Raw genomic sequence first — 18,149 nt, forward strand, 5'->3', positions numbered from 1 at the left:
ATGGAGGTCTTCAAACACAGGCTGGATAGACACCCGTCAAAAATGCTTTAGCACATCATATACCAGGGGGCTGGAGTAGATGACCTCTGACATCCCTATCAACTCTATGAGTCTATGATACTATGTCGCTTTTTAACATTTTCTTGTATGTTTTTTAATTTTTCCCCCCAAATATATATTAGTACACTTTGACATTATGTGTTTATTTTCTGTTACGGCTTTCATTAACTAACAGAGACTAAAACTAACTAACTAAAACTAACTAAAAGCCAGTTTGGTCTAGTGGTTAACATGCTAGGCTAAAAACCAGGAGTCTGTGAATTCTAGTCCTGCCTTAGGCATGGAAGCTGGCTGGGTGACTTTGGGCCAGTCACTCTCTCTCAACCCAACTTACCTCACAGGGTTGCTGTTGTAGGGAAAATGGGAGGAGAAAGGAGTATTACGTATGTTCACTGCCTTGAGTTATTTATAAAAATAATAAAGGCGAGATAAAAATTAAATAAATAAACAGGGTGACCATATTTAGGTAATCATGTAAGGTTAATAAGCTAAAATATGAATGAGACTTTTGCTTGCACAGGCAATCACTTTGCCCTTTCCTTTGGGGTGCAAGGAAAACCAGAAATCTATAGTAACAAGTTTCTGAATGTTAGAATGCTAACCCATGTCTTGAAACTGTAGTTAGAGGCTTCCTGGCTTGATCACTGGCAGCACTTGCATGATGCATTAAGTCATACTAAAGTTAAGCTTAATGTGTCATTCAAATCCCCTCTAGGCTTAAGCTGGTGGTTAACACAGAAATTCTAAGACACAATCTAGAATCCTGCTTCACTTAGCCTTTGCTCTGCATGAACCCAGAGAGAAAAGTTAAACAATTAAAAGCTTCTGTTCTCTAAGCATGGGGTCAATGGTAGTAGCAGGCACAATTGGAATTGCTCCTACCACAGCAACATAGCCACTCATGGGTCTGCTGAGCACCTTATTTGTATTGGTATGTAAGTTCCCTGATTGGGCCATTATTCTGGTGGGGAAGGGCTGACTGGCCAGCTGCTATGAAGAGGAGGAAAGTCAGGCAAACTGGGATTTGCTTGTTCATATATTAGGCTACCCAGAGTTTGCCAAAATAATGGGCATGCATGTTATGCAAATGTACTTTCTGCTTGCATAAAAGAAGCAGAGCAACTTTGTGCACAGGAAAATGACTAATAGGATCTTTCTAAAGTTTTACTGTTAGCATAAATGGTCTCTTGCTATAGCATTGGACCAGGAATTTCCATTGTAAATCTGCTAGTACTTCCACTAATATATGTTGGACTGTGATTCGGCATGACCAAAAATAGGCCCTTTTATAACATCACATGGGTCATTTGACCTTTCAGACTTCCAGTGTCATTATAGGCCTAAAGTTTAATTTGATTAAAACTGTTTAAGTTTCAGACAACAAACAAATATAATTTAATGTTTTTGCTTTGCTTTCTATACTTAAGGTATTTGTCTTGCTGCCAAATAATATTAGAACTGCGCTGTTGAAGATAACATTTATATTGAAGGTTTATGTCTGAATATGCCATATTGGATCAGATAATGGCTGAGTTTGTGAAGAATTTGTTTCCAATGATATCCAGCTATGAATTCTTCGGGGGATATTCAAGATCTGTAAAATAAGAACATATGTGAGAAGAAATGTTTTTCTCTCACCAAATAGTATTTTCTTCACTCAGTGATCAGAAATTGGAATTAGTCCAGAAACATGCTTCAATATTTATAAGTATTTCAATTACTACTTACAAAGCAATTATTGTATGATTACTTGCAAGCAAATCCTGCAATGTTCAATAAACCTTAATTTCTTGTAAGTATGCTTATGATTTCAGCCTTAATATTTGTATATCCCATTAGCTAAGTCTTTATAATTTATCATAAGCCCATCTTTAGAGTGCTCCGACTTATCTAGTACTTTCAAAATTTATATTGAACCGACAACAGATGGAGAAAATACACCTTCTAATTACATAGGTTAAGGGCAGGATTATGTGATCGTTGTGCAGTAACCGAAGAGCATATGAAGAAAAAACAACAGGAATTTGAAAATATCCGGCAACAGAACCTTAAGTTAATCACTGAACTGAGTGAGTTTTATCATCCCTTTGTCATTACACCATTGTTTTTGGATTTGTGTTGCTATCGTCCTTTAATCAGAAATGGCAAGATTTATGACAAAAACCATTTACCCATTTGAATTTAATTTGGTACTCTGGTATATGTGAGGGATTGCACTACTCATGCCATAAATTTTAGAGGATTCATGAAACGTAAGTACTTTTCAAACTTATTAATATAGTAAGATAAATAATATGGAAAGCTTTTATTTGTTTGAGATAAAATGCAAAAACATTTTAGTTGATATTGAACTGAGTACCAAGAACATTTCATTTAGACTTGATTCAGTGGAGAGATTTTGCTCACATATCAATTTTGTATTAAGGTATGATTTTTTCTAATTCTGAATCTGTATCAGTTGAGTTCTCAGCAGTTCTAATTCTTACCATGAAGGTCTATTCTGATGTGATGAAAAAGAGTGAAATAAGAAATAATTTATTGCCAAACCTCATAATGAATATAATTAATTTACAAATTATTGCATGAAATACTCCATGCGCATTAGAATGTAAGTCCATTCAATGTTATCTTAGTGATTATATATAGGTTTGTGAAAAATATCTTTTAAGATAAAACACAACAGAAAATTATAATGCTTTCATTTTATTTTAGTGAATGAAAGAAACAACTTACAGGATGAAAATAAAAAGATTTCGGAAAAGCTTCAGAAGATGCAGCAAAAAATTGAGTAGGTTTGTCTATAAGTATGCAAATAAATGTAATAGTCAAGTTATCTCAGAAGAAATGAATGGCAAATAACTTATATCTCACACCAAGAAAAATGCATGGATGTATCTGTGTAAGTTATTAGTAGTCAAGCTCAGGTATTATAAACTGTGCACGCATGTGCACGTGCTAGCAATGTGACATGTTAATGACATAACCAGAACTCCATAACTTTATTAATAGGGGCAAATGCTCCTGCTCAGTACAACATGAGACACTCACTTTCCTAAAGGAAGCAAGATTTGTTGTAAAGTACTACATATTTAAAAAGCACTGCATATTTTTTTAAAAATCTCCTCAGTACTTCATGTTCAAAATGTTCAAAATTCCCCCATTGTTTTCCAGCTGAGAAAGAAATAGGAGTTCTGCAATAAAGAAATAAAAATAGATGTCAGCTCCTTGTTAAGAGAATTTCCTTTACCTTTAGTTCAATCTCTAGGACTGTAGGGTATTAGGATGGATTGGGGACATAGTGGAGATGGTCATAGCAACACCAGATTGTATTTACCAGATAAGTTAAGCTTATCTACAACTCTTGTTATGATTAAATGAAGTGGGGAAATGAACCCTTGTCACTTCTAATGAGTTTTTTAACACTTGCATTGATTTACAATCTTTTTAAAATTATCGTTTATATGCATACTGCTGCCATTCTTTTTTTTTTACCAGTATCTCCTGCCAAGTTTCATCAGTGTCTGTATGCTTCTTCCAGATGGTTCTCTTTGAAGGCTGCAAAGGCTGAATTGTTTCTCTTTTCCACTTTTACTGCTGTTGTTTTCTGAAGCTCCTTTCCTGATCATGTCCAGCTAGTATGGATTTTTATTCTTTAAATCTTTCTAATTACTTTTTAAAAATTTCAGTGTTTTTTCATCCCTCTTTCTCATAAGGGGGTCTCTTCCTCCTTAATTTCATTCCTATTCTGCTACTCTCCTCCTTCCCCCAGTGCAGGTAAGAGCAAAAAAAAAAAGGATAAAGAAATAACTATTCAGTGGTTGTTTGATAACAGACTTTCCTTGATTCAGTTTCCAGGAAGATGAGAGAATGGGGGAGGTTGATGTATTTAGCCTTTATTTATATTGTTTTTCTATGATTTTCTTAGGGAGCAAGAGCAATATATGGAAGGAATTATTCCAGATTCACCAGTTCAGTCAGTATCACTTTCAATGGTTAATCGAATGCGCCGAAAACGAGAAAATAGGCATGTCCGGTACACAGAACAAAAGTGCACAGATTTGGAAAAGAAAGGAAGAATCCATGGTATAGTTTTTAATAATTAATTTCTTCCCCTAAAGTAGCTGGTAATAATTGTAATATCAAGAATAATAGAAGGCAATAGTTATTGGTGCCCCTTTTTTGCCTGTTAAACAAGCTCAATATTTGACCCTCATTGTAAATATTAGCAAATTAATATATTCAAAATATGGGCATTTAAATTTAAGTAGTTCAGATAAGCAATATTCAAATGATATGTTTAAGCATCTGTATCATTTAAATAATATGAGTGTGTACCTTCGAAAACTGTTTCTGGAAATTAGGAAGCAAATTCTTAATTTTAGCTGCTCTCCTTTAAGTATTACGTCACCACCTTGTGGACAATAGAAGGATTTTAATTTTATGATATCCAAGTTTAAACTAAAATAAAAGAAAATATAGATGATAAACTAATGTTTAAAATCCTTTAGTCATACATACACAAACACACATACACAGAGCACTCACACACATTTAAAACTATTGTGATTTCACTCTCAACTGTGGGCTGTTGCTCAGTGAAAAAGCATGTTTTAAATAATCAAAAGCTTTTAAAACCAAGCTATTATTCATACAAATAGAGATAAAAATACAAATTGGAACTAATAAGAGCATTTCTCTTACTATGTATATAAGGTGAAATTTTTGGAATGCTTTCATTTTTTAAACAATAAAATTCATCTCAAATACTTAAAATATAGTTATGTATTTCTTTTAAAACCATAACTTGGACACATAAATTCAATATTAGAGCTCTTATGATGTATAGCACAGTCATCTCTTCACCTTTTAAACTGCATGTTTTTTTCCTTTTGGATATTCCAGTTTCTGTCCAAATGTGCTTGTGTATAATTTTATTTTTAAATATATAGTGGGTTTGGAACAGTTTAACTTCAGTTTTAAAGAAAAAAAATGCAATAGTGGTAAAAACATAAGGAAGTGTACCTATCCTGTTGCCTAAGGGTTTTATGCCTTCCTATTCTTGAAAGCATCTGGTTGGCCATTGGCAAAAGCAGAATATTTAGTTTATTATATATATTAATTTATATTCAAAATTCTATATATTATATAGAAATTTCATTATATATTACTGTACATAATCTGCCTAATTTAGACTAGCAAACTAGACTAAGCTGTTCTTTGGTCAGTGTCTTCTGTTCAATCCTTAAATGTTCTCCAATTTTTAGACTGCATACTTCAAGTGCTTCTAAATAAATGCATTTTTCCTAGTATTCTGGACAGGGAGTGTCTTTTTTTAACAACACAGTTTAATGACTAATCAAAATATGGAAACCAATTAAAATCTACAACCATCTTTTTACCTCTGACATCTAAAAGCTGATCAAGACAAAGAGCACCACTCTAATGGAAATCCACAGGTGTTCAGATTGTTTCATAGAATTTTCAGTAACTAACACAAAACCTTTTTGTGGGGGATTTTGAATAGGTAGGGTGGTAGTTGTATTCCAGAATTTCAGCAATAATGTGAATTGTTTAAAGCACATAGTGAATTTGTAGCTGATCTGAAATTTGAATCAATAAACCTAGTGCGTACTCAGCTCTTTTATTGACCTATTTACATACATACAAGAAATGCTCAAACTCTCTCAAAGAAAATGGATTTTGTCCATTCAGGTCTAGTCAGCTTATATTTATCTGTTTATTATTTCATTGTCAAGGCCACCTGATTTCACAGCAGCTCTGAGTAGCTTACAGATAGAAATTAAACAAAAAAACCAAAATATATCAAGAAGAAAAAGAAGACAGCTAACTAGAAACCAAAACCAGTTAGGATCAGAGGACATCAGATATTTAAAAATAAACATTTTCTATAAATCTTTAAATACAAATTTTGTATTTGATTTGATTTTTTTTCTTTTTAGAACTTGGAAATATCCCATTGTCATCCACTCAAAAGCATGTCTGTTCTGAAGAAGAAATATTGGTGGCAGATACATGTGATCCACAGTTGACCCCAGATTCAAGTAAATATAGCCAATTTTAGCATTATATACTTAATAACAAGGAAAGAAAGTGTTTTTAAAGAGATCTTCCTATAAGATTATTTTTGGTCAGAAAAGAAGAAATAGTTCATTCTTGAACTATTTCTGAAGAAACAGATGGAACACTAAAGCAATTATATTACATCTTTATGTAGGTTAATTATTAGCTTAGCTTTTCATCTGCTTTTCACCTGCTTAAAAAACTTGTCTGGTTTTTTTAAAATGAGCATTCAACTGTATAATATTGGAATCATGTTATTTTCTGGTATAACTTTTCAGATTTTCTTTTTACAGAATATCAGATGTTCATCAACAACTAATTAAAATCAAGTAGATGATTCAAAGCAAATGGGTTAGAAATGCAGTAACATACTGGGTATATTTAATTAACCATTGAGACATATGGCTTGGCAAAAAGTGTACACTAGCCCTGACCAAACTGATGCCTTTGACTTTTATTAGAATATAACTACTATAATTCTCAGCCAGAACAACCATGTTGCCAAGCAATTATGACACACCATTATATCTGGAGGGGTGGGGGTGGTGCTAATTTAGAAAAGACTCCACAGAAATGTAATACGCACATGTTGATAAATTCTAGCAAATACTATTCTGTTGTAGTTGATTTTTGGCTAAGAAATTTTATTATAAGTTAAAATTTAAAATTTCAGGTTCTGTTTATATAGTAATAAAAGGTCTTACAATATTTCTAATAATTTTTTAGACTTGTGTTAGAACAGTATTCAGTTAGTTTTGTTTTTTGACACTCAGAAGATTTGGTATAGACATGTTATAAGGATATACATCCTTGGCTGAGTTGGAAGTTTGCAACAGAACTTGTGGTGAGTGCAATCTTGATGATAGGACCAAATTACAGCTATTTAGTCAAGTCTTTAATATGAGCCATGAATTATTTAAAGATCACTTTCTTCTAGATGTCCTACCAGGCTTCAAGAAGGAATAAAGAACCTCTGCAGGTTATTGCATCAGCAAAACAACATGCAAGGATCAAAACCCTGAATACTTTCTCCCTGCCCCCTTTAATCTGTGTTTTTCTCTTATTATGCTTGTATATTTATTTCAGTTCTTCATTTTTAGTACTTTGGGAATCAGCTTTGCTGAAAAACATGAGGTAGCTTTAATAAATACTGATTTCTTTGGTCAGTCATTTAAGGTCATCCTTTTGGTGATTTTTGCTTAGCAAGAAGAGTGATGACATTCACACAAAGCATTTTTTATGCTTTTCAAGTTCTTCAGTTCACTTTACAAACAGCATTCAAAAAACACACTTTTGCAAGGGTTCTGGTAATGATTCCTTTAATGTTTGCTTTTTAATATCTATATATCAAAGGAACTATTTCTGCAATAAAACACACATGCATATATCTACATACATATATGTACCTGATGCTGTTCCCTTTCATAGTAAGTAATGTTCAAAGTGCAGAAAAGTAGCAAGAAATAAGCAACAAAAGGAACTTAAGCTGTGAGGTAAGAGAAAAGGAAAGGAAATATAGCTAAATCTAGTTCACCACAACATTGTTCATCTCTTTTCATTTTGTTCCTTTTCTTCAATGTCCATTTTTCCCAAGGTCACATTTGGCACTACTAAGAAATAGTCTGTCCCATATTCAGAACCTCTCATCTTCTTTCTATACTTCACTAATTCTCTCAATATTTCATCAAAAACAATCAAATCAATCATACTTTTAGATTTAAATTCCTTCTTTTGCAATATGTGTCCATAAATAAGCTTATATTGCATATTTGAAACAGCATTTTCTAAACAGATATTCCCCAACAATCCCCATTCTCATTCATTCTTGGGTTTCTGAATAGCTGAATCATTTTTCTGACCTCTCTTGTCTCATTCCTATCATTTGTTTATGGCTCCTAACATAATTTTTTTTACTGGATGACACAATCAGAACCTTGCATAGTTTTTATCAAAAATCATCCCTGATTCTTTCATTGTCACCATTCAGTAGAATGGAAACCAGTTATCAGTAATCTATGAATTAGTACTTTCATACTCACCCACAATAATCCTTGTTATACCGTTCTATACTTTATAACATATGTTTTAGTCCTTTCATTCCTAATTAAACGTACACATGCCTGTATGTATTCATACTTTCAATTCCACTCCACGTCTGTACTTCCCTGCATGTATTAATACATTCAACTCCATTCCACACTATCAGACCACTTTCATTCAGCTCTGTTACATACTTGTTATTTCTCTTAGTTTCACCAATATGCCATGTTCTATTTTTATCTATAAATCTATAGATATATCCTAAATATAGACTGCCAAAAATTTGAAAAATATGTGTGTGTTGACAGCAATGATAAGAGAATATTATATACTATAATCATACAAATGGTTTTCAATGTTGACATGACTTTATGAACTCTACTGTTTGATAAAACCCATCAGAATAGAGCAAAAATCTTGACCTAATGAGTCACAAAAAAAACAGAAGCTTCCTATTTATGACAACTAGTTTTGTATGTCTAATGAAAGCAAATCAGGTTAAAGGCTAAAAGAAAGATAGAACTGAATCTGACATTCTGTATGTCCATCAAAAAGAGAAAATTAAAAGTGTGATAATTGCTCTCTACCAGGACTCATGAAATTGAAAAATGCTCCGGACTGCTCATTACTAGATGTTGATCCCATAATACAGTCTATGATTAGTAAGAGGGGATTTAGCCATGCCTCCTGCATGGATGTAAAGCCCTAAATAGCCAAAGAGTGGTCATTTCTGAATCAGACTGATTAGCAAAGAGAATATTCCAGAATCCAATAGCTTAAAAAATGTTTGGCACATGATTGTACCAATCTAACCAGTAGAATTTTTTCTTCATACAATAGGGGGTGCAAAATCTAAGGCCCAAGGGCTATATGCAGCCCATGAAAAACTTGGTGGTGGCCACCACAGACACTGAAAATTGTACAAATTGTATTTTTTAATTATCTGATGCTTCACAAATCTAGATAGTGCTTGTTTATTGGGAGAGGACATTTTATGGTTTCTTATGGGATACCACTTAGCCCCCAAATTGATCAGAAAAGGTCAGGTAGGTTCTGGGATTTTTAAAAGGTTGCTGCTGTAAGCAGAGCATTTGAAAACTAAGTTTAAAACTGAAATACATACATACGGACTGTGTATAGTAGCATTTATGTTATTGATGTGCTAATATCAGCTATGATATTGTCATCTTTAGAACTTGGATTATTTTTCAGACCCAATTCAAAGTGGATTTTGTTGTTGTTGAAATCTTTAAGGTCATTCATAACTTAGGACAAGGTAACCTAAAGATTTTCACCGTATATATTTGCCTTGATTCTAAGATAATTTTTGGAAGCACTTTCCCAAGTGTCCACAGAATTGTGCTGATGTGCGGTGGCTGGCTTTTGCTCTGGCTGCAGAATTGCCTAACCCTACCTTGTCAGGCTTACTTAACAATTGCTTGGGAATTATTTCAAAGCTTTAGTTTCTGTTTCATCTTTGTTTTTGGATTATGTTATACTTTTATTGATACTTTCATTTTTAATGAACTTTAATTTATTTCTTGTATTTATTAGCTCCTGTAATACCTTTGTTACAGATATTATCAAAACTATTAACAACTAATGAGAAAGTAAATCTGAACCATGGCCTTTGATCAAATGTGTGCTGTTTGAGTGCATGAATTAAAATAATAGCTGTGAAAATAGCTTACCATTTTATCAAAAATTCAACAGTGATCTCTTGAAAATAATTCATCTCAGAGGAGATATTCTTAATTCATAAGACACAGTGTATGAAGCTCTTTTAGGTCTTAATTCAGTCTGCAAAAGCTTGTAAAGACCATTACCAAGAATGGAAAAAGATTTCTTTTTCATTGGTGCAGGCAAAGAAAAGAAAGGAGAATGTCCCAATTCAGTGCATTTTAATTTGAAGGCAGTTGCTGCAGAAACACTTGAATGTGATGAGCATGTAAGTACTATTTTTATGATCTCTCATAAAGTCTATTTGAGAGATTAATCCTCATAGGGAAAAGTGTAATTCCTTTTCCTTATTTCACCTAATGACTCACAAAAACATCACCAGCTGTTAAGCGCAGTACATAAAGCATTGAGGCATATATAATTTACAGTGGCTTCTTCTGATTTTTCCCCAAAAAGCTAAATGAGAATGTAAATTCTAAAAATTGTAGTCTACCTGTAAATTTGTATTATTCCAAGTAAAATGATTACATCATTCCTGCATCTGCATAATTTTTTAAAGAAAATTAAAGGAATTTTTGGCTTCAGTTTGCTGGAAAGCAAATTACTAGAAATAAGCATGAAGGAATAGATACAAATCTTTTTGCACTGCCAAATGCATTTCTTTGCTTAATAAATATAACTATTCATTGTTTTACAGTGATTCCTTAGTCGCAGTTTTGGAACATAATCCATTTTTTTAAAAAGCATGCACATAGTATAAAGAATCTTGTGCTCTCAGAACTAGGTTTTAGCAGGCATGATCTTAAGAAGGCGAGGAAGCTAAGGAATAATTAGGTGTCATGTGCAATTCACTTACCTTTCCAGTATTCCAGGTTCTTGATGCCCCTGTTTTCCATCCAACAAATCTCACTGAGAATGTAACTTTTTAAAAACATCTCTAAACATGTACATCTGATAATTCTGAGCTTGGTACACGCTTTCTATTGGGAATAGTTGTCTTCTTTCACCAAGCGCAGTTTGTTGGTTTGGTCTTAGATCGTAAATTAACAATAATATTCTGTGGTCAGTAAGTGAGTAAGTATATTTGGAGCTTGTTAGACAATTATATCATGCAATATTAGAATCATTTTCTGAAATCATATATTTTTGTTCCATAGGAACCTCGCAGCAAACCACTTGGAGTTACCAGAAAACAATTGTTTCAAGTGTGTTGTAAAAGTAATAGTGACAATTTGGAGTGAGTCTTCCTTTTTATTTTTTAAAGAATGGAAAGATCACATTCTCCCACATATTTATTGATACCTTAAGATTATCTTTGGATATATTTCAGTAGATACTTTAGCCTGTTAAATGTGATGAGTGGAAGGCTACTAGGAACATATTATTCTCAAAGTCAGTATCTGGTTTTAAAAATTTCTAGGTTTTCTTTCCGAGAGCAGATTGCCTAGTTCCCACTTACATGTTTTCCTAGTATTGTTAATGTGACTTCAACTGCTTTTTCAAGATTTCCTAAGTAATATCTGTTATTCAACTTGTGTTTTTGTAGTATTATATTATTAGTTTTAATCCTTACCCATGCTTATAAATTTCAAAGATTTTAACTTTTTAAAATGTAATCATCCCAAATAACTTTTTGTGGTTATATGGTATAAATAATATATATAACAAAATCATTAAAAGTACTTGCAAGTGAATGGCTGTTGTTGCTTTGTAATTTCTGTTAGCATTTTGTAATTTCCTTTAACATTTATTTATAAAACTTAACTCTGTTCAGGTTTTCAGACCCATCTGAGGATCCTTCCCCACCTACAACATGGGATTCCAAGATACCTTCTCCTGTTTTTGGGGCATCTGCCAATGTTAAAAGCAGCTTAGGCCTAAGTATAAATCTTTCCCCATCTGTTTTAGCAGCAGAGAGAAAATCAAATCTGAAAAACAGCCCCATCAACAATTCTTCCCTTTTAAGAACTGAGAAAGTGAGATCAAAATCTGAAGATGTTCCTTTTGTGAGCCTTGGGACTGAAATAACAACAATTATCAATCAAGCTCCAACTGGTAGGCAAATGGCTTTGAAACAGAATACAGAGGAGCCCATAATATGTATGACCAATATTCATCTGGATAGAGATGACATCATCAAGGGTGGCTTCCTTGCATCACAGAAACTGTTAGGAAACAGATGTTCTAAAAGGAAAAAAAATGATGAGAAGAACAGCCATGTAATCCACTGTGAAAAAGAAAATGCTTTCCCATCCCATGCGGATATTTCTCCTATTGCCAGAGATAACACAACTGATAAACCTTTAGATCTGTCTGATCGCTTTTCTGGTTTTCACTGTGAAAAAATAAGTACCGAGAGCTCCAAGATAAAACTGAGGCAGGCAACTCTCCATGATGTTTTCCAACCACTAGTGAAAGAGTCTTCATCTAAAATCACCGATAGTAATTTAATAAACAAAGATTCACAAGAGAATCCCCGCATACAAGAAGCAGTCCTGAAATCTCTTAGCAAAGTGTCCCCAACAAAAGAGCATGAAGTAAAAATAAAAGAGGAAATTGCTAATTTTTCTAATCCGCCTTTGCCAAATGATGGAGATATGAAAGTAAGTATGTGATTAAGGCTTTAATCTATAATGTACCATCATTTGTAGCCTGAGTTTCTTGAGAAACTGAATTAGTTTCTTCCTGTGCAAAGACTTTGCAATGGACATAGGAGAGTACTTTTATTTCTGCATATAAGTTTGATGGTCAGAAAATAAATGCAACTGAAAATATGCATAAGTAGATAGTAATTCTATACTAGAAATTAGTGCAAAAGTTGTTTAAATTCTTAATTGTGTTGGTAGGAGATTGCTGATGATCATGAACCAATAAGTAAGAGAATAAGATCAGGACATGGAATGGGTGAACCAGCATCGGTACTTCAGCCAAATCCTTGCAGGTTGACAAAGATCATACAGCTTGACAATGAGCAAGGTATCTTTTTACTCATTATTTTATAAATGAGCAGGACTATCACAGTGCCTTGAAACTAACCCCTTTGCTGGTATTACCATACCCTAAATTTGTTTCTAGTTACAGATCTTTCCATGCTATCTTTGTTCATGGGATCTTCTTGTAATATACTGCTTGCATATTCTCTTTTAAAGCTTGCCATGTTTATGACATCTAAAGTCAGTAATTACTACAGGCTACAATTTGTATTTTTTATCTGATTATGTATGGAATTTTGTTTCTATAGAACTGTCATTACATTTAAAAGTTCTGTTTTCTTTTCAAGATAAAACATCTTTGGAAAATGTGCAATGGAGTATAGATCCTGGAGCTGACCTTTCCCAATATAAAATGGATGTTACTCTGATTGACACAAAAGTAAGCAATTTTAAAGCTTTGCTCATTAAACTCATTGTACAGACTAGACTGTTGATCTATTAAGACTGAAATAAAACAGAGCTAATAGATCATTTTCTTTCTTGAAAGTAATTTTAAGGCTGATAAATATAAAATGACATGCATTTAATTACTGATAATGCAAAGCTTTACAGCTAATCCTTAAATGTAACTTTTTATATTGAAACAGTCCTCCGTGTACAATCAATGTTGGGGACTGTTTCATGTTACCAAAATCTCTAAGCTCATATAATGTCCTAACAGTCAGAAATCACGCTGAGACGAGGAGTAGGTCTCTAGTGTTTATTACTGCTACATAAAACAGAATCCTAACAAACTGAAGAAGCGTGGGAAAAATCCAGACAGATAAACCCCAAAAGTTAAGGCGGGTCTGATCTGTGTCTCTTTGAATGGCTGCTTAATTCCTCAGTACTACGCATGCGTTTTCCCCCCTGGATAGAGGCCCCCTCCTGCTCACCATCAGTACTCATGACATATAATGATTATCTACCAAGAAAATGATATTCCAACTTTTCATGCAAAAAGTTTTCCCTGAATATATCTTCTCTGTCCTCAATAAAATTTTTATAATCCATTAAAAATATCAAAATCTTTGTGAATGTATCTTTAGAAACACTGATATTTTAGAAGCCTTCCTTTATAATCTGCTTGGGACATTTATATGATAGACTGAATGTTAGGAACTCCTTGTTTTAGAGAACTGTGTGAAGAATGTTTTCTTCACTCTGACCTACCACTAGTAATGTCATCTTTAATTTAAAAAAAATTAAAGTAATATCCAAGCAGGTTTTTGGCAGCAAGCTTTTGCACATTGGTCTTGTTTATATACTTCACCAATATACTGTAGTATATGCAACCCTAATCAGACTCTAGGAGGTTTACAATCATGTTAAAAGTACTTTGACTTTGTAAATGAGAAGAGAAACTTCAAAATGTAGTTCAATCAACTGCAGAGAGGCACAAATTAAATTGTATGTACGTACACAGTATAACTGAATAAATATTCAAGACATAAGCCTAAGACAGAGAAGTTCAGAATTAAACTTCAACTTTATTTTGTTTAATGAAATTGACCAAAATATGGGCTGTAAAATTGCTTTGTTTTTCTGCTTCTTTGAATCTCCATGAAAATATAATTCCATTCCTGTACCAATTCTAAATATAACATAATTCTCTTTATTTATGGAAGTGCTCAATGTATATGCTAGAAGCCCCAAAACATGTTCATACGTGTTTAAAATATTAAATACTGTATGCATTTCCAGGTTTTGGCTTTGATCAGAATTTGCACATGGATGAAGTTGCTATGTATGAGGCACCTCCAGATGACTTGAGATTGTTCTAGAATCTAAAAAGATGATAAGCAGTCTAATGTTTATTTTTAAAATGTTGATGTAGTTTTATTGAACATTTATAGAAATTATACTTACAGTTTTAGTAGTGATATTTTAATTTTGTCTATCATAGTTATCTTTAATTTTGTTAATTAAAAGGAAGGAACTCAAACAAAAATTGGATCAGAGACCCTGAACATGGACTATACATGTATCAGTGATAGTATTCTATTAAGAATGAAAAAACAAGAACAGAAAGAAGCAAACAGTACAAGTAAGTTTATTTTTGTTTATCACAGCCTGTTATCATTTTTATTCTTCAGATAATTGATGCATTAAGATAACTTATCATCTTAATGTACCTCTGCCTTACGTGGATATGTGACCCTGCTCCATAGATGCATCGAGATAGCAGTTGCATCAGAACCATAGTCAATAGGGGTTGATGGTAGTGCATGAATAGCCCACTGTGGAAGGATGAAGTCACTCCCTGGGAAAGAGACTTAAAACAGCCCCATCTCCTCCTTCATTGGAGAGTGTATCCCATCAAACAGATAAGAAACCCAGAGCTTATGTGGCAACAAAGGAGCTGAGCCAGGAAGACTGCAGGGAAACAAGAAAGGCCTCCAGTCCAAAAGCAAGCAACTCAGCAGCAATCCCAGGAAGAGACAAGGAACAGCAGCCTTTGGAGCAACCCTTCAGCAAGCAAGACTAGCTGAGACAGAGCCAAAGGATGGGGGAAGAACCTGACTAGGGCCTGCAAAGAGCTGAAGACTTGGGGAAATAGAAAAAACTCAAAGTGCTAGGAAATAGTTAAAAAAGGAAAATACAGAGCTACGAATGTAGGCATGGGAAGTATAGAACACCAAGATAGAAGTTCATAGATTAAACAAGATAGAAGTAGTTGCACAAAACCTGTAGCAATAGGAATACCCTAGATTAATATAGGCAGTAAGAAAATAGGAAATTAAGGGACGTGGTGGCGCTGCGGGTTAAACCGCTGAGCTGTCGATCGGAAGGTCGGCGGTTCAAAACCGCGCGGCAGGGTGAGCTCCCGTTGCTCGTCCCAGCTCCTGCTCACCTAGCAGTTCGAAAACATGCAAATGTGAGTAGATCAATAGGTACTGCTTCGGCGGGAAGGTAACGGCGTTCCGTGAGTCATGCTGGCCACATGACCCGGAAGTGTCCTATGGACAACGCCGGCTCTAAAGGCTTAGAAACGGAGATGAGCACCGCCCCCTAGAGTCGGACACGACTGGACTTTACGTCAAGGGAAACCTTTACCTTTACCTAGAGTTAGCTTTACAATAAGGAATAGGATAATTACCAACCTTTTAATCTGGTATAATAAAACAGCCTTTAGTGGGGCAAAAGCTTGTAAAAATTGCAGGACTCAGATTCTTCTATTCCTTTATTTTTATTTATTTTTGCTACTTTTTTATAATTGCAAACAAACAAATATTACGGTCAAAGACCAGCATAAGGAGGGTGGGGTAAAGTCAGTTAAAAGCATAGAAGGTACATTAAAATCTAATATAAGTAACTAAAACACAGAAATACATTAAGATCTGATACAAAAAGCTAAAACACAGAAATAGAAAATATATTAAAAGCTAATATAAAAAGATAAAACACAAAAGTTTAGAGGAAAAGGAGAAAGTAAAAGGAAAGAAAAAAATCTAGGGGAGGGTTTGGAGCATTAGATGAGTGTGGGGGAGCATAAAGGTTAGTATACCTGTAAATACAATACTCTAGTAAATTAAAATTAAATGCTAGTTTGTGGCACCAGTCATCATCTGGCAAATTTTAAGTGCTGCTGCACAGAACCTGGCAACATCGTACAGTCATGGGAAAAAGAAAGTACACCCTTTTTGAGTTCTGTGGTTTTACGTATCAGGACATAGTGAAAATAATCAGTGAGCGCCCTCCGATGGTTGGGTACCTTGCATTTAGTTAAGTACGTCATAGGGGAGGCAGAATACATGCTGGATTCACTGGCAATAAAGGTTGGGAATCTGGCTAAATTCAGTTGGCGCTCTGTGTCTGCTACACACTGTTTAATGAATGCTTTGGCCTGATCATATCCCATGCTGAGTAGCAGACCTGGAGAGAAGCCCAGAGTTGAGATTTTAGTTGCCCCTGTCATGAGTAAGGATGGCGAGCAGGGGGCTCCCATCCAGACTGTCAAGCGCATGCGTAGCACTGATGAATTGTTCAGCCATTCAAAGAGACACAGATCGGGACCGCCTTAACCCTTGGGGGTTATATGTCTGGGTTTTTCCCACGCTTCTTCAGTTTGTTAGGATTCCTGTTAAGTACTAGCAATAAATATTAGAGACCAGTTCATTGTCTCAGTGTGTTTCCTGGTTAGGACAGCCCCTGCCTGTTTCCATGTGGACTGAAAGTCATCCCTCATAGTTAATGGGGCAAGACCAAGGGGAAAAAAGGATAGTCTGAGCCAATAGTTGAGTATGACCACCCAGACCCTAGCCTCCACTTTCATGAGGCCTGTCTCTAGTCTCATGGTGGCATTAGAGACACATTTTGGGACTTGAAGGGCCGATCATAGAAATTTGGATTGCACAAGTTCCAGTGGTGCAAAACTGGAGAAGGGGCCAACCTGGGCTCCATACAGGAGTTGTGTTATTGGCTTGGCTTCAAATAGTTTGAATGCTGCAGGTATATAGTGGCCACCTCTTGGCTTGAAGTATTTAAGAATGGCAGATGAGCTCCTTTGTGCAGTTTCAGCAACATGGTCCCCATGGGCTTTTATAATTGCATTTTTATGGTTGTTGAGCTTTTAGGCAGTTAGCTATAAAAAATAAAACAAAAACAGTTAAAATCACTCTTAAACAAGTTCAAACTTAACTCCTTTCTTGACTGACTGACTGAGTGAATGCATGCAATGAACAACTGAACAGTGGCTGCAAAGCTTGGAGGCTAAAGGCTGAAGTCTCCTCTCTTGTGCCCTAAAATAAGGTCTAAGAAAATGAGAGCTTCCTCAAGAGGGATTCTCTTGCTGACCTTAATATCATATAGGTTCAGAGCCTAATCTATTTATGGCTTTAAAAATTAAAACCAGAAATTGTGCTGGAGAGTTGACAATCAATGTATGTCTTTCCATTATGGCATACAGGTAGTCCTTGCTTACCAGCCACTCATTCAGTGACCATTTGAAGCTGCACAGTACTAAACAAGTGGTACTTACAACCGAGTACTTGATAACTGGCTTGCATTTAATGATGGTTGCAGCACCCCACAATCACGTGGCTGCTTTTTGCACTCTTCCCAGCTGGCTTCCCACAAGCAAAGTCAGTGGGGAAGCCAGCAGGAAAGGTCACAAGTTGCCCTGGTAAGTTTTCTAGCCTCCCTGTGTTCGTGCCGCACCATCCATTCCCTGGCCTCTCTGCGCTCATGCAGCAGGCCTCCCTCAGCCTCCCCTACCCCCCTGTGGCACCCACCCGCAGCACCCCATGCTCCTTACATGGGACTCCCACCACTTCCCACTTAATGACCTTGGGGTCACAACGGCAACTGGAACTG

General features: G+C 35.0%; 1 protein-coding gene across 4 annotated transcripts in view; it reads left to right on the forward strand.

Annotated features, from left to right (window-relative positions):
- RBBP8 (RB binding protein 8, endonuclease) overlaps nt 1-18,149 on the forward strand; it is a 53,874-nt gene that overhangs the window by 17,823 nt on the left and 17,902 nt on the right. Inside the window, exons 1-11 of one of the 4 annotated variants that reach the window (XM_063299181.1) lie at nt 1,521-1,852; nt 2,017-2,129; nt 2,773-2,848; nt 3,986-4,143; nt 6,021-6,122; nt 10,044-10,129; nt 11,019-11,098; nt 11,636-12,464; nt 12,708-12,837; nt 13,142-13,233; nt 14,766-14,880. In XM_063299181.1, the coding sequence (XP_063155251.1) occupies nt 1,803-1,852; nt 2,017-2,129; nt 2,773-2,848; nt 3,986-4,143; nt 6,021-6,122; nt 10,044-10,129; nt 11,019-11,098; nt 11,636-12,464; nt 12,708-12,837; nt 13,142-13,233; nt 14,766-14,880 (1,831 nt within the window). In that variant the 5' untranslated portion in view covers nt 1,521-1,802. Of the gene's footprint in view, nt 1-1,520; nt 1,853-1,986; nt 2,130-2,772; nt 2,849-3,985; nt 4,144-6,020; nt 6,123-10,043; nt 10,130-11,018; nt 11,099-11,635; nt 12,465-12,707; nt 12,838-13,141; nt 13,234-14,765; nt 14,881-18,149 lie in introns of those variants that run through there. The other 3 variants (XM_063299182.1, XM_063299179.1, XM_063299180.1) reach the window with 3 other exon arrangements.

The sequence above is a fragment of the Candoia aspera genome, chromosome 3 (genome assembly GCF_035149785.1).
Source record: "Candoia aspera isolate rCanAsp1 chromosome 3, rCanAsp1.hap2, whole genome shotgun sequence".
Taxonomy (NCBI): domain Eukaryota; kingdom Metazoa; phylum Chordata; class Lepidosauria; order Squamata; family Boidae; genus Candoia; species Candoia aspera.